A 16,643-nucleotide genomic window follows, 5' to 3' on the forward strand; every position below is an offset into this window, starting at 1 on the left:
TATCTGCGTAAATATTTGGCCAATATAAACAGATCCACAGGAACAAGGAATCTTGTATATTCCAGCACAGTTTAAACAATAGAAACTTTAACAGATGACAGACAATTTTCTATGATGATATTAGGCTTAAAAGTGTTCTTGATATTGTGTGCTCTGAGAATACTGCTAATCCTATATGTGACAGACTGTACATATGTCAAGAAGGCCAAACTGACACAGAAGGAAAACTACATGATAATCTGTCTTTCAGCTTAGGATGTAGCATCTCATTAATCTGTTTCATTGAATCACCATTGCTTAAGAATATTCTGCTTAGGAACAGTTCAACTCATCCTCCTCATAAACTTATTTTGCATAGCTGATAAGGGTGTTAAGCGCGGCATGCTTTTGGTGGTGAGAATACTCTTGAAGATATATGTTAGTATGGGTGGATTTATGGAAATGCAAATGACCTAAACTTCCATCTGATTTTCTAGAAACCAAAACATCCAAGAACGCCAGACATCTTCCACGTTCAGCCTCCATAGTAAATTTAATGTTTGGGTGTAAGCTATTTAAGTATTCAAGTGGAAGCCTTTTTTTTGACAGACTGTAAAACTTCAAATTTATCATACATCAGCCTCAAAGTAGGATGGATTCCTCATCAGTGAAAATGCTATTATGATGTTACACTCAGCTGTCCTATCACCTGTGTTGATATCAATCTTAAACATGAATGTAGTAGCTTGTCTTGTGCACAGACTTACAGAAACAATGTCTTATTACAGGAGACCTCGGCAAGGCCGTCAGTGAATTGGTCACGGTGATGACCGACGAAGAGCAAGGGTCTGCTACTCCGAGCGATGAAGAATTGCAGTCGCAGCAACATCAGAAATTGCCACCAAAGTTTGGAAGTCAGCATCATAAATAGCAGCTGGTATCCTGTTAGTTAACTCGATTGTCAAGAATCATGGTGATTTTTTTTTTTTTTTTAATTAAGTGTTGGACCATTTCATATTGTGTATGTACTGTATTGAATCACATAATTTTTGTCAGTGGTGATGGTTTACTGCCATGTCTTTGAAACAGTGAATTATTTTTTACCACCAAGAAGGACTCTTATTTTTGAAGTCCTTCATTTCATTCAGTAGGATTTAATGGTGGAGGTTCAAAATACAGGGTCATTGAGAAAGGAATGCTAATTCTTAGAAATAAACATATCAAAATGATCAGATCTTAAAAATAAGTGTTAAATTTTTCTAATGTTAAATTTAAATTCAAATTTTTATAGCTCAACAAGTACAAATGCATTAAAAATTGTTTCACGCTTAACAAACATACTTTCATTATCATTTGTAAAATAATGTTTAAGTTTATTGAAAGCCATGTAAATTACCAGAAAAAAGTCAAATTTGCACGTTAAATTTCTTGGAGCTAAATGGATTTGCATAATGAATACTGCAAGTCGTTAAATATTTACAGGATTTAGAAACATATCAACAACGTACTGTACTCTAAAATCTGTATTTCTTCTTCTGGTAACATCTCTTCACACAATGTTGGCGACCATCATAGAGTCAGTTTTTTTTGTATTTTGCGTTTCCCGTGTCAGAGTTGCCGTATCATGGTTGTCGAATCTCTGTTTGTTTGAGGTTCCTCGCCCAGTGTAATCTTCCCACACTCTGCTCGCATCCACATTTTCTTTCTGTGATCAGTTTGTATCTGGCTGCATTTTTGTTTTAAAAATGAAATTACCTGCATCAAAGAAAGATGTTTTTATGTTTACACTACCATGAAAAGAAATTGTGCAACTCTGTTCACTACTTTCTTGAATTGCGATAAAAACCGTGTGGAAAAATGGAAGTTGCAGACAAATAACAAATATGATATAATAGAGTTTGGGAGCTAGTATGCGATATAATTATGTAGAAATGTATTTTATAAATTAGTTGGAGATAATAAAACTTTTCTCAATAAATTAAAGAAAAAATTTGAGAAAGCAATTTTTTTATTTATTCTTTTTACCTCCCCTCTGTTTGAAGAGTTGGAGCTTCCACGGCCTATTGCATTCTTCATCTAGGTTAGACCGTGTTGTTTTTCTAGGTACATTACATGCAGGCTGCAGACGTTTCAAGTACATTACAGTGTTCTATATCAAGATAGTTGATGTATCAGCCTCCTCAGGCAACTAAAATCACCCATCAGCAGCAACCTGTACGTAATGTACACAGAATGAGGACCTGTACCAACCCGGACAATGGTGTATTTTAATGTCCATTAGCAGACATTGAGGTAAAACTAACAGGGGTAACAAACAGTTAGCATTCCACAAAGGTTGTATCATCTGATCAAGCATCTTCAAATTACCAAACAGAGAACATACAAAAATCTAAGTAGTGTTTGTTTGTTTTTTGGAAATTGGATTATTTTTTTTATGATAAGCTTTTGTGTACTTGGCCTTCTTCTTTCAATGACCCTGTTTTCTGTTGAGCGATGTAAATATTTAGATAGATATTAATAAGAGTATAGATAGAAGGAACATTTGATGTGGCTCAAACCTTTCCTCAGAATTTTTAATATTTTTGACCCAACAATTGAAAATAGATGGAGAATCAAACAGTCACCAACATTAAGGAGACACTTTCTTCTATTTTTATCGTAGGTGAGTCATGTTTCTTTTTTAAACATTTTCCTCCAGGTCTTCCAAGCCTGAGCTTTATCTCTGTTAATGAACTGCTGTATTATCCTTCCACCTCTTTTCCTGTTTCCAGCGACAGCCTGTTAATGAACTGCTGTATTATCCTTCCACCTCTTTTCCTGTTTCCAGCGACAGCTATCACACTCACTCTATTTCCCTCGTGCTGTTCGTCCTTCTTGCTTTATGTATAATGCTTAAATGCACATATCTGCTATAGAAGCATCCAGGGGGGTGTGGTGACTGTATATCAGCTGTTACAGCTTCCATAGAGAAGATGAAGAGTAAAGGTGATACAGCTGATTCCTGGGGTGCACCAACAGTATATTAAATGGCATCAAAATCCCAGCCGAACATTGAAGCTTGTTTGCGTCATTAATCCAAGCTCTGCAATACATCTTCATTATACTGTTAAGCCTTTCATCATATGGTCTGCAAAACTCAGTATGAACCACCCTCCACAATGCACTATTTGCTACTAGCTCTGTGGCCTTATTTAGTTCCATACCTCATCATCATCATCATTGATTCTCCTCTCCAGCAGGCTGGATGTGGGAATGAACAATCCTCCTCACAATCTGAGGCTTTGTTTTATTATTGTTGAAAGCACTCTCTCTTTTTCCCCTTCTGCTCCCTTAGTCTTTAGTAGTCCTCATCTGCCAACTGCTCCATTCCAAAGGTCTCCTCTGCCAAAGCTGCCATTTACAACTTCACCACACCTCTTACCTCTAAATATTTTTTTGCAAAACTTTCCCTTCTCAAGTTACTAGCATTATCCCGTCTGCCATACTTGCTATTCAAAGTGACTGCTGGTCACAGGATTGTTTTGTAAATAGTCAACTTAGCACTGCATGAAACTTGCTTACATTGAAATATGGACATTGAGGCAACAAATTTATTTCCTACTGCTAACCTTGCACCAATTTCTTGTTTAACTGAAGTTTGGGATTTTTGCTTCAATGTTGGTGACTGTCAAGATACTCTCCTGGTTAAAAGCCATCACAATGTTCTTGATTGTCTACGATGATCTTTTAGACACCTTTTTCTCGGAAAGAAATATCTTTTTTAAATTCATGTCTGTGTAATGTTGTAGTATTAGTTCGCAAAATTTGAACCCCCACAGTTAAGTCTTGCTGTAAATATATGTTCAAGAGGTTTCAAAATCTAGCAGGAATTATGTGTGTGTACGGAATATACATTTAAGCAAATGAAAGCTTTGCACAGCTACCATATCACTCATACACACACAAAAATGTATATCATTATATAAAAAATTTCTCTTGAACATTAGTGTTGTGAAAATGTAAGAGAATTAACGAAACCTGAACAAATCTTATTCAGACATATCTGTTATTATATTTTAAGGGGACCTGTTAGTCATTTTAGAAACATATACTGTACTGTAACTTTTATACAAAGACAGATATTTTGATTTTATTTGATTAGTCCATTTTAAATATTATTCAATAAACTTGATAATAACATTCCACCACATGTTACAAAATGCAACATCAAAGCTTGCAGAGTATTATGTTCCTAATACTATAATATTCTGTTTCTTTATTTTTAGTTATATTATCACGATTTCATTATAATAAACAAATTGATAGAGGGAAGTCTGTCCTTAACCTTTAGAATGCTGCTGAAGGGCTGGTTACAACGATTAAGAAATAGCCTTAACCATGCATATTGTACAAGTCTTTGAAACCAGAAATATTCTCTTAGTGTGTAAAAATGATCAGTAGCTAAGCAGGTATATATTCAATAACATAATATTTCAATCATCTACCTTTTGATCAAGTAATTGAACTGTACTCTGATTCAGAATAGGAAGATGATTTAAAGATATTCCCAGTGGTTTTTACATATGTCAGGAAAGGCTCTGCATTGAAAATTGCTTTTACAGTATGAAGTGCAGGTTTGTGTAAGGTTTTCTATGTGACGTGTAAATTATGCATAAAATTCACAGAAAGCTTAAGAGTATGAAGACAACTAGAAACAAACGTAAAAGTTAAAAGAAATAGTTATGTGTGCCATTAGGGAGGTAAGGAATACGTTGAAGATTTTGCGCCTTAACGACAATGAGAGCTGACAGTATATTTCGAGACTGGTTAATTTTCCTTACATTAGAAATTGAATATAATTCTTTTTCCATTCCATATTCCACATAATAAAAATCAGATGTGAAAAATTACCTTGAATTTATATTGGTTAATGTTGGTGAATACATCGAGTTTCAGTATTCTTTTGTTTCTTGCTGTGAAACACACGATGCTGTTTGTTAAACCAATCTGTCTTACTTCCATAGAGGTCTTCAATAGCAACCACAAGTATGACGGTAAGTCAGACATACCTCCGTACAAACTACATAACTGGATACCCGCTATAGTGGAAGTGGAAAAAAAAAAATTTTCCTTTCTTGAAATGTTTATTGTTTTAATCTCTCCTTCTGAATTTGTATGAGCTCTTTAATTAGAATTATACAAACTACCATATACACACGATTATAAATTAGCCTATTTAAGCATCACAATTCATACGAATACGTGGCTCGGTCATGTTTCAAAACATTTTAATGCAGCCTGTTTTTAGTCAAATTGTGCATCATATATGAATGAAGCATGGTGAAGGAAATTGCAGTTGTTACTGGAATTTTGAAATTCAGTCCATATTAATTGCCATTCCACTAGTTTTAGTTCAAGACGTATAAATTACCTTCCCAACCCTGACTGCAGTACATGCTTTGAAATGATTTAAAGACCAAGAAATTATTTTATAAAGTTAGCATAAATGTGAGTATATCTTTGTCAAAAGTAACTTCATTACAGAGCTATATAATCAGAAGAGCCAAAGTGAAAATGAGGTACATTATGAAAATAATGCAGCATAGAATTGTGTGTTTCTTTGGTACTGAAAGGTTAAGGGATGACTTTCCTAAACTGTAATCTTTTTCTATGAAACTGTTTAAACCTACCTGTATGTTATACATCTAATATAGAAATAAAAGGGATATTGACCATATCAGTTGAAACTGCTTTATACGTAATCTACTTGTACATTTTTCCTGCATCATTCGTAGTTCTTAAAATATCCCCGGTAGAGAGGCTGTTTAACTGTGTATAATTTCTCTTTGATTCTTACATAGTTCACAATAATACCAGGCTGAGTAGTTCTGATGATGTGATGGATTCAATCCCACCTCAGCTCGCTGGTATCTGAAGGTGATCAAATGTTCCTTGTGTCGGTACATTTACCTCCATGAAAAGATCTCCATCCAGTGGACATAAAACATTTAACATTTATCCCACATGCTGGAAGGATTCTGGTTGTCTGCCACCAGGTACGATCGTGTGGTTGGCCAGACTACAGGCCTATAACCTCATTCAGGGTGTCAAGACAATACTACCTCCTCCAACCGGCCATTTATCTTCTGCTTGCGAAGCAAAAGGAGTCTGTGTCACTGTTTCTACTGTACTTGAAGTACGTGCTTGTACCAGCGTAGAAGGCTTTCTCTCGTCATTTCAGTTATTGCTGCCGCTCCATATTGCCTGCAAACTTTAGTCATTTATGACATGATTATGCAGTATCAGGCCAGATGTCCACCTGAGCATCTTTCTTTCCATCACTGCACGTCATCGTACCAGAGCATTCAGTACCATACAAGGCAATTGGGCAGATTACAGAACAGTATATTTTCTACTTGAGCCAGTCACAGAACGCTGTTTAAGCCATGCATTGATCAAGCTGTTATTAATTAAATCAATTAATTCAAAGTTGCTCATCGAGAGGTGAGTTTTCTCCATTCACTTACTGTAAAACAAAGAATTTTTTTCTAATATATATTTCATTCTGTTCAATAAAAGCCCCAATGTGAACAAAAGTTATGGTGAAGCATCAGTGGACTTTATGTTGCTTAATCTTGCTTTCACAAACTCTTAATTGATGCCTCTAGTAGCTTCTTAGCATACTTCATCATTATATTGCTAAGCAATTATTATTATAATACAAAAAGTAAAGTTTCTTAGAAGGTAGCATACAGCATATCAGAATAGCGGAAGTTGTACATATAGCAACGTAAATATGACCTGTATTACTGTTATCGATTTGTACATAGTTTTCAATGAAAATAACCACTAAAAAATTATGTCTGATGTACCCATAATTCTGGGTTGTGCCTCATTAGCTAGCGTTGCCCCTCGTGAATTGCATGTAAACCAGTTTCAACTATATTACCAAAAAAATAAAAATTGTCCTATTTCTGTTACTAATCTGTAAAATTTTGCAAATTTTATGGTTAAAGGAAATTGACGTAGAATTTCCTGCTCCAAGAGTCCATTGATAGTTAGAGTCTATTTTATGTGCATGTGTATGGTTAAATGTGGTAGTCTTTTGGGATTATGCTATGCTTGGAAAACATGTTGTTTTATGAAGACTAAGACTTTTCTTATAATGTTGAAAGATTTGAATTAAATATTATAATTGATCCATGGGATTTGTTATGTTGTTCCCCTTGAACTATATGGCAAAAATAAACCATGGCCTACAGCTCTGATTGGTTTTGCCCCACCAAGCAACCACTGCTCAGCCCAAAGACGTTTAGATTATGAGGTGACACATTGTCAGAGCGACAAGTTTTCTCGGCTATTATTCTTCTAGACCGGTGCTGCTGTCTCACAGTCATGTAACTCCTTAAATTGTTCTAGTGGTCCTCGAACTAGCCCTCAGATCCAGGTGAAAATCCTTGACCTGGTCAGGAATCAAACCCGGGGTCTCCAGGTAAGAGGCAGTTTCTTTTTTCGTGTCCTAAGATCTCTCTCAAGATTCTTCTTTCTTTCTTCTCTATTTCATCCATTTCCCCTTTCTTATTCAGTATCAGACATTCTGAACTCTAAAGACCCTCTGTCTTTATAACCATGATATAGTGTCTGATCTTTGCTCTGTATTTATTCAGTAGTAATATATAGGCTAACTCCATCTTTCTGGCCCTTCCCTTATTTGCTTCTTTATCAAGCCCATTCAACTGGATCCATTCACAAAGATATTTAAATTTATCTGACCTCTTGACTTTCCGGTACTTTGTTTCCAGATGCTTTTCTTTATTATGTTTGTAAGCTATGTACTCTTGTCTTTTCATATTAGATCCTGAGTCTTGCTTTCTCTGCAATTTCATGTAATTTTTCAAGCATTATTTGGGCTTCTTCTTTATCTCCTACTAACAGTGCCATGTCATCAGCGAATGCTAAACTATCCACCTTCTGGGACTTTTACCAGTGTGATGCGATGATCAACCGCAACTGGACTCAGGGAGGCTATGAGTTGAGACACGTTGTGACCAGACTCTCAGTCCATGGGTTTCACCAACGCCTGTGTATTAAAGCGAGCTTTCATGAGCCAAGTCCGGACTGCAGGTGCAAAAGATCCGGCGAACTTTGTGAACGCTATCACGTACTTAAGTGTAAACTGAGAATAGAATCCTTAACAAAATTCTGTACAGACGACTGCTCATAAGAATTTTTTTTTCCATGCACATTGTGCGCAATAAAACATTTATTATAAACTATCCACCTTCACATTTTGCTTCTTTGTACCTAAATAGATTCCTTCTATCCTTTTATTATTATTATTATTATTATTATTATTATTGTCGTTTTTGTTGTTGTTGTGAAGGTTCATTCCCATAGGCTATAAATCTGATAGTCAGTGTGAGGAAACCAGACAATGTTTAGTGAAACAGAGGTCTTCAGAAAATTTCATTATTTCCAAGCCATACGTCATGTTTATAACAACAAAAGCGCACAGAGCTATCACGTCTAGTATTTCAGGCCACGGTGAAATAAATCAAAACATATCTGATATTACTTATTATATCTAAGACAATAAAAGCTCAACTGTTACTATCCCTTACTAAGGTTTAGTCCAGAAATGACATCCAGATCCCCTTAAAGACCTGTGGGGTGGGGTTTTTTCTTCTCCCTTTTGTGCTCTTGAAGAACATGTGAAGAGTTGAAATATTGTTATCAGCAGTTATCTTGTATATTATTATCATCATCCTGCTGATGAGTGCACATAACTATGTTCATTAATCTTCCATTGAGTGAATTGCACAGTTTGGTGCTTGGACGGTTTGAAAAAGTTAATTATAATAAACCTTCGATGTAAGTTGTGTGAGAGTGTGATTATCGTATGTGTTGTGAACGGAACTGAACTGGTGATGAGTGAATGAATCGTCACATTACTAGCACACACATATCCTTTATATATATATAATAACATTAATATACAAATGTATATGACTATACCAAGGAAGGAAGGAAGAAAGAAAGAAAGAAAGAAAGAGAAACTATTGCTAGAGTTTATAGATGAATCAAGTTTTTATTTGATCTTCTTTTGTTTACTTTTTTATTATTCTGTAATGAAGTTTATCAGACTCTTATGGATGAAATTGTTTCTCTATTATCCATGTTGTCATATCTGCTGTCGTACCTTCTAGACTTGTTCAGGGATATGTGTAACCATTACAGTATACTTTCCTCATATCATTTGATTAGGTGTAGTCTGCTCCTCTGCACAAATTTTTCCCAACCATTTTTTGTTTTGGGGAGGAGAACCCTAGAAATATATTAACTAAACCTTAGATTGTAAATCATATTTACAATTACATTTTAGAACATCAGAAATTTTAGACAATTTTTAATATTCATAAAAAAAAAAAGAATTCTCTCTAATTTTGCAACATACAAAAAATATTATTAAGATATTTTTTTAGGATTCACTCGAAATTGAAAAGGAAAGCAGTTCTTCAGATTCATAATTCTTTTGAAGCTAACAGTTTAGTGTGGTATCTGGATTAGTTTCCTGAGGAATAATTTTATTTTTGGCTACAACTTTGATATGCAAACACAAAGTTCTTCCATGGCGGTCAGGAGGCTATTTTTTTATTTGGTTTTAATGTTCAGCAAGCATGATCTAGCCTGTTCACATAAATGGCATAGAGAATTAGAATAAAATGTTCAAAGAATTGTATCTCGCTGATTTGTACAAAATAAAATCTTATGAGACAAAATCCCAGTGAATTCTTGAAGTACAATACAAAGACCACAGCTACAAAATAAGCATGTAACATGAAGTCTAACGTGACATAAAAACCGGGAACTGTAAAAAAGGTTAGTATGTAAATTACTTGGGAGAGTGAGCTGGAGGGGTGGGATAGAGTAAGGTGAGATGGATTGAAGAACCGCATCAGACCACTCCAACCACTGATGTCAAAAGAAAAGAAGAAAAAAAAACGAAAACCTGCACTACATTTGTCACCTCATTCTTACACTTCCATTTTGTTAAGGAATCTGGTGCTGCAAAACTAATGCAGTAAAATGTTACGTTCATTTTCAGCTTTAATTATAATTATATATCTATTGTGTAACTTGAGCAACAGTTGCAACAGGAAATAATTTAATAATTTGCCTTTTAACATCTATCCCATATTCTCGCTGGATTAATATTTTACTAGCAAGACTTCGTCTTCTTTCCTGACCGTATATGTACCCATAAAACTGGCACTCCCAAGCTCACTCAAGGTCGGCTCATCCGATTCTGAGAGAGTATGTTCAATGTTCTTGCACCAGATCTAACGGCATGTCACTTTTCCCTAAAGCAGCCTCAGCAGTTCGTTTCAATGTTGCCTTAAAATGCCCTTTTCCTCTCTTCGGCTCTTCGATGGCAAGAGCTTTCTGTAAGAAATGGTGTTAATTTCTTCTTCTGACACGACCATACCAGTCGAGCTAGTTTTTCTCCATCTTGTGGCTGATGGACAGAACTTTGAAAGATCCTCACGCGTGCTCATTGCGCACTTTGCCATGCGGAGTGACTTCCGCCGACCATCGCAACATCTGCATCTCTGTTACATGCATTTGCTGGTCGTGCTTTTTTTCTGCCTTGCCCAACATTTGGAGCCATACATGAGGGCTGGCTGGACAGTGGTTTTCTACACTTTGCCCTTTAATTTGACTGGCATCTGCTTGCCCCACACAATACCAATAAGAGACTGTCATTTCATCCAACCAACATTAGTAAACTAGTAATAAATTAGTTAACTAGTAATAGTTTAAAAGCAAGAAATTTATTATTATTTATACATTGGCCAGTGGTTCTATGTGCACAATACTGTCAAATGAAGTGAAGGGCATCATGGTACTGTTGTATTTTAACCATCAGTTTTGATGCGCTATTAGCCCATAGTTTCAACAAGAAATTGAAATAGAGTAGCCACACAGTACTGCCATAAGTTCTGTCAGTACTTTCAATGCATATAACTTCTAGATAAAACTACAAACCCATTAATACCGAGCTCGATAGCTTCAGTCGCTTAAATGCGGCCAGTATCCAGTAATCGGGAGATAGTGGGTTCGAGCCCCACTGTCGGCAGCCCTGAAGATGGTTTTCCGTGGTTTCCCATTTTCACACCAGGCAAATGCCGGGGCTGTTCCTTAATTAAGGCCATGGCCGCTTCCTTCCAACTCCTAGGCCTTTCCTCTCCCATCGTCGCCATAAGACATATCTGTGTCAGTGCGACGTAAAACAAAATAGAAAAAAAAAAACATTAATATAGATATATTCTGAAAAAATGATACAGAATGAACAATCTCTTATTTGAAATGATTACCACATGCGGCAACATAGCGGCGAAGATGTTGAGGTCACTCATCAATAGGTGCACGAATCATGTCCAGTGGAATTTTTTTGACAGCTGATGTGATTGATTTTTTAACATCTCAATATTGTGGTGCCATTTTTGACATGCTATCGCCTCGAGCTTCTCCAACAGAAAATAATCCAATGGATTTAAGTCCGGGCTTCCATTAGGCCAGTGGATGAACCGTGGGACATTGGTTGCCAACCACTGCTGTATCGTTTTTGTTTCTTGTGCAGGAGTGCTATCCTGCTGAAAAATCCACGATTTCCCTTCAAACAGCTTTGAATTGATACGTGGTTCCACCTTTGCAAAAATGCATCTCCGATGCTCCCCGCCAGACTATGTCAGAAGCAGGGTGATGTCCGCGCTGCACACATGGAGCTTTCTCTTGCTTCTTTGGAGGCCCGTGTGTACACACGATTGTCTCGCTTGTTAAATGACTCTTCCACAGTGAACATTTTTTCATCTGTGAATAGGATGTCGCAATACTGGCTCTCCCCACACGTCGTTAACAGAACCTGGGATCGAACCTGGCGTATCTTCTTTAATTTTTCAATTAGTAAATGCCATATGTATCTTTTATATGCACCAACACGTAAATCATCCTTCAAAATATGTGACATGAGAGACAGTTTTTTGTTTACACAAAGGATTGCATTGAATCCTTGCACGAACATCATTCACAACGTATTTTCTGCGTACACACCTAGGACAGGCCGATGTGACGCGATCAACAGTGCACCTGTTTATTTAAACCATGCTATTGTCCAAAACACACATTGTTCATTGATACCGAGAAGTTTCGTCATTAAAAAATTTCCTTAGCTTGTTTTCCGCAACAAAATAATACCAATACAACGATACGATCCTCATACACTCATACGACGACATACAGCGTTGCCACACTTCTTCATTCTCAATTACCATACTACAGCACGTTTAGATTTTACTAACAGAACTTATGGCAGTACTGTGTGGTTATTAGTGAGAGTCGTTCATATTTTGATTCTATACAATACTTCTGTAAAAGAGAGAGTCGGCCGGGGAAGAAGAAAGGAATATATAATAGGACAAAATGGCAGGACAGCATGGGAAGAGAGAGCAACAGAAATAGTAGACAAGGACAAACAGAGAAACATAAAAGGACAAAGATAATCTCCACATCTTCGTATATAGACAGACTGTCTCCTCATCAATCCCAGTTCAGCATCGATCCCTTCTCAGCCTCCAACAAGCTCGTTTATGCTTCCCAGCTTCAACAGGAGGACGAACATCAACACCCACTGAGACGCCATCTTGACAGATCTCAAGTCTAATGCGGGATAAGTGTATGATAAGAAGAAAGCTGGATGGGTGCAGGAAAAGGGAAGAAACATGACAAAGATAAATACAGGTGGTAAAAATATTAACACCGGACAAACACAAAAGGAGAAAAGGATCCCAGTGGGATAATAAGTATAGGAAAGAACATGTGTTAGTTCCTTTCCTGTACTTAGGTAATTTATTTATTTATTCTGAGTATTGTCCCAATGATCTACTAGCTCGAGGGAGGAACTGCCTTTTGGCTGTACAATTAGTGGTAAAAATGTTTAATATTCATAATAAAATACAGTGGAGTCCCAGTAATCTGAAAATCCAGTTAATCCGAACTGAAATATCCCATTTTTTCGAATTTTTCTCCTTACTGAAATGAAAGAACATGTTATAAAAGATTTACTTTCATTTTATTAGTCATACCTTACTAGAATAACAAAATGTAAACATAATTACACATCATAAACCATCAAACACTGATCATTTATCTTTACAAAGTCTGTTAGCTTCTTTTGCCACAGTGATTGGAACCTACTCAAAATTGCAGCGTTAAAGCAGCATCTCATAAACATCACATCAGCGGGCGTAGGAGCTAAGTATTCCTCGACATAACGTGCGGCAAGTTCTAAGGCAGCCGCGGTATCTGAATGTGACACTAGTTGTTCATTGTTGTCTTCTTCGTCGTCATTCTGTTCCTCATCAACTCTAGATTCTTTTTCCAACATAGCTAATTTCTTCTTGGTCTGTTTGGAATTGATGACAGTCAGCTTCCATCCACTCACCAACGTCATTTTCATTGGATTCTTCACACCCAGAAATTTGTTGAGAGAGCAGCAGAACTTTTAAATAAACATTTTAAAAAGTGTAACCCGTCACCGTACTAAAGTAGTTTTAAGAGACAAGTTTTCACCTACTTTTAGTTGTTTTGTCCTCTACAGGTTCTTAACTACTGTAATTTTATTAGTGCAACTGCTAAAGAATGGACATTTCAAATTCTGTGCTATATTGTAGAAAGTATTCTCCGGTTAATCCAAAAATTTTATAATCTGAACAGACTCCGGTCCCAGTTAGTTTGGATTAACGGGACTCCACTGTGTACATTGATCACAACAGTGTTGGCAGTACACTGGAGTATTAACAATTATATTTAACTGTGGCAATAATAAGTAATACATTTCTATATATTTTTGTAAAAATAAATATCTAAAACCAGACTTCTTAAATAGTGAAAATGTTCTAATACTCCTTAACTCAGTTGGTCATTTGTTATATTATGCTGCGGCAGAATATGCTATACTTTTTATCCATACCTAGTTTAATAATTATGATTGTCTTTCCTGTACCAAATTTCTGTGTTTAAGATCATCCTGTTTTAAAATTTGTACACGAGTAGTGCTTCAGAGCATGTCTTATGCATTCTGACAGGTAAGACGTCCAGGTCCCTGTATATCTCAATGGAGCATTTCAAAAAGTTGCATTTGTAAATTAATATTTTGGCCATTTTTAAGTATTTCAAGTTTATTTACTTCTTCTGTATTGAACGAACCCCAAATTACATCCGTGTAAAGAAGACGTGAGTGAATAAGAGAGAAATAAAGGCTTCTTAGCTGTAAAGATGATTCCACAGCATTTGCAGTAACTAAATCAAAACCATACGAATAATACACTTTGAACAAAAAATGTTATAACTAAAATATGATGTAACGAAAAACAACCAACCATCCTATTAAGATGTTGAAAATGTACCTATTACTTTTCTAAAATGCAGATAATTATCTTATTTATTCAACAGATATTTTATTAAAGATTTGTTATATTTGAAGTGTGGTTACAAAGCCTTAGAAGCATGTGTTCTCTTAAAGGTCCTAAGATATCTGAAGTTTGATTTCCCACCCCTTTTCACTTCTCTAGTATCTATAGGATAGAGAGACCTGCATGATTTGGTTGAGCAAACTTCTGCAGTGTCCTCAACACCTCTCAGTACATCTTATTGCTTAGGTCTGGATCGAGTGCTCTCATATGATTTGGTGACTCGTACTTCTTCTGTTACACATATCCTTGAACAAATCTAGTATACCTTTTCACTTCATGTTAAGTGTGTAAATATGACATTGAGGAAAGAATGAAAATTTTTAAAAAAACAGTTGTTGTTACGAAATGTTTACTTGGAATGATTAGCTAATAAGCATTGTACCATAAGATGTCGATAGTGCCGTCTCAGATGAATGGATTTATTGAAAATTGTATACCAGACTATTGGCATCTTTAACATTTGAAAGTTAGATTATGTGGGGGGCAGGGAATCAATTTAAAGAAGATAGAGGTGCTTGCTTCATCCATAGCTGACCTAAATAGATGAATAATTTAAATAACATACCTTAGAAAATAACTGTTCTCATATTTCAAGTTTTTAAGGAAGAAAATTGTTTTTAACAAACCAGTAACTTTGTTTTATTATGTTGGTGACAGTCAAGAGAAATGGACTAAGAAAACAATTTTCTTTTCTTTTCATGAAACAAATATCATACCATACCATATTTTGTGACAGCTCTTTGAAATAATTACGTTAGTTAATATTGAATTTTTATTATGCTCACTTTCCTTCTTAAAGATCATATCAAACAAATAAATGATTAAATAAATAAATAAATAAATAGTTTTCCGTGGGTATTAAGTGTGCATTTTATTTTCCTCCTGAAGAATATTGCATTCCTCTTCTCCTTTGTAAGCATTTCAGGACTGATGCATTTGGGTAGGTATTGGTATACTAACTGTAAGTCTGTTCGTGACAATCAGTCACCACTGATCTGCATTTAGGGCAGTCACCCAGGTGGCAGATTCCCTATCTGTTGTTTACCTAGTTTTTTCTTAAATAATTGCAAAAAATTTGCAAATTTATTGAACATCTCCCTTCGTAAATTATTCCAATCTTTAACTCTACTTCCTATAAACAAAATATTTGCCCCAGCTTGTCCTATTAATTCCAACTTTCTCTTCACATTGTGACCTTTCCTACTTAAAAAACACCTCTCAAACTTATTAGTCTACTAATGTTATTTGCTTTACGTTCCACTAACTATATTTTTTATGGGTTTTGGAGACGTTGAGATGCTGGAATTTTGTCATGCAGGAGTTCTTTTACGTGCCAATAAATCTACCAACATAAGGCTGTCGTATTTGAGCACCTTCAAATACCAACGGACTGAGCCAGGATCGAACATGCCAAGTTTTGGAGTCAGAAGGCCAGTGCCTCAACTGTCTGAGCCACTCAGCCTGGCTGTACTAATGTCTCTCCACTGACAGCTTGGGACATACCACAGCTCGTCTCCTCTCCACCAAATCTTCCCAGCCCAAACTTTGCAACACCGCAAGTGCGGCCAGTATCCAGTAGTTGGGAGATAGTGGGTTCAAACCCCACTGTCGGCAGCCCTGAAGATGGTTTTCCGTGGTTTCCCATTTTCACACCAGGCAAATTCTGGGGCTGTACCTTAATTAAGGCCACGGCCGCTTCCTTTCCATTCCTAGGCCTTTCCCATCCCACGGTCGCCATAAAACATATCTGTGTCGGTGCGACGTAAAGCAAATAGCACAAAAAACTTAGCAACATTTTTATAATGCTACTAATTTGTCGGAAATCACCCAGAAAAAATCGAGCTGCTTTTCTCTGGATTTTTTCCAGTTCTCAAATCAAGTAAACTACAATTGAGAGAAATAAATCAATGATCCACCTACTCAATACTATTTATTTGCCTTGGGCAAACTAAAAACTGTAGTACATGTTTCGTCTAGTGATCAGACATCATCAGGTACATCATGTTTCGGTGCAATAATTGCAAGAAGTAAGGACATATTCCTCTCTTCTTAATCCTAACAAAGGTATTTAAAAAACCTTAAAAATAATCAACTTAGCTCAGACTAAAGGGGTGTGTTATGGGAAAAAGGGGGGTGAAACTATCAAACTGTACT

The 16,643-nt window shown here is 36.1% G+C and overlaps 1 protein-coding gene across 1 annotated transcript in view; it reads left to right on the forward strand.

Annotated features, from left to right (window-relative positions):
* The window catches only part of LOC136884742 (dystrophin), a 267,166-nt gene extending 255,186 nt beyond the window's left edge, over positions 1-11,980 (forward strand). Inside the window, exon 19 of the mRNA XM_067157032.2 lies at positions 768-11,980. Within this exon, the coding sequence (XP_067013133.2) occupies positions 768-910 (143 nt within the window). The 3' untranslated portion in view covers positions 911-11,980. The remainder of the gene's footprint in view (positions 1-767) is intronic.
* The last annotated feature ends 4,663 nt before the right edge of the window (positions 11,981-16,643 follow it).

Source organism: Anabrus simplex, chromosome 13, assembly GCF_040414725.1.
Source record: "Anabrus simplex isolate iqAnaSimp1 chromosome 13, ASM4041472v1, whole genome shotgun sequence".
Classification (NCBI taxonomy): domain Eukaryota; kingdom Metazoa; phylum Arthropoda; class Insecta; order Orthoptera; family Tettigoniidae; genus Anabrus; species Anabrus simplex.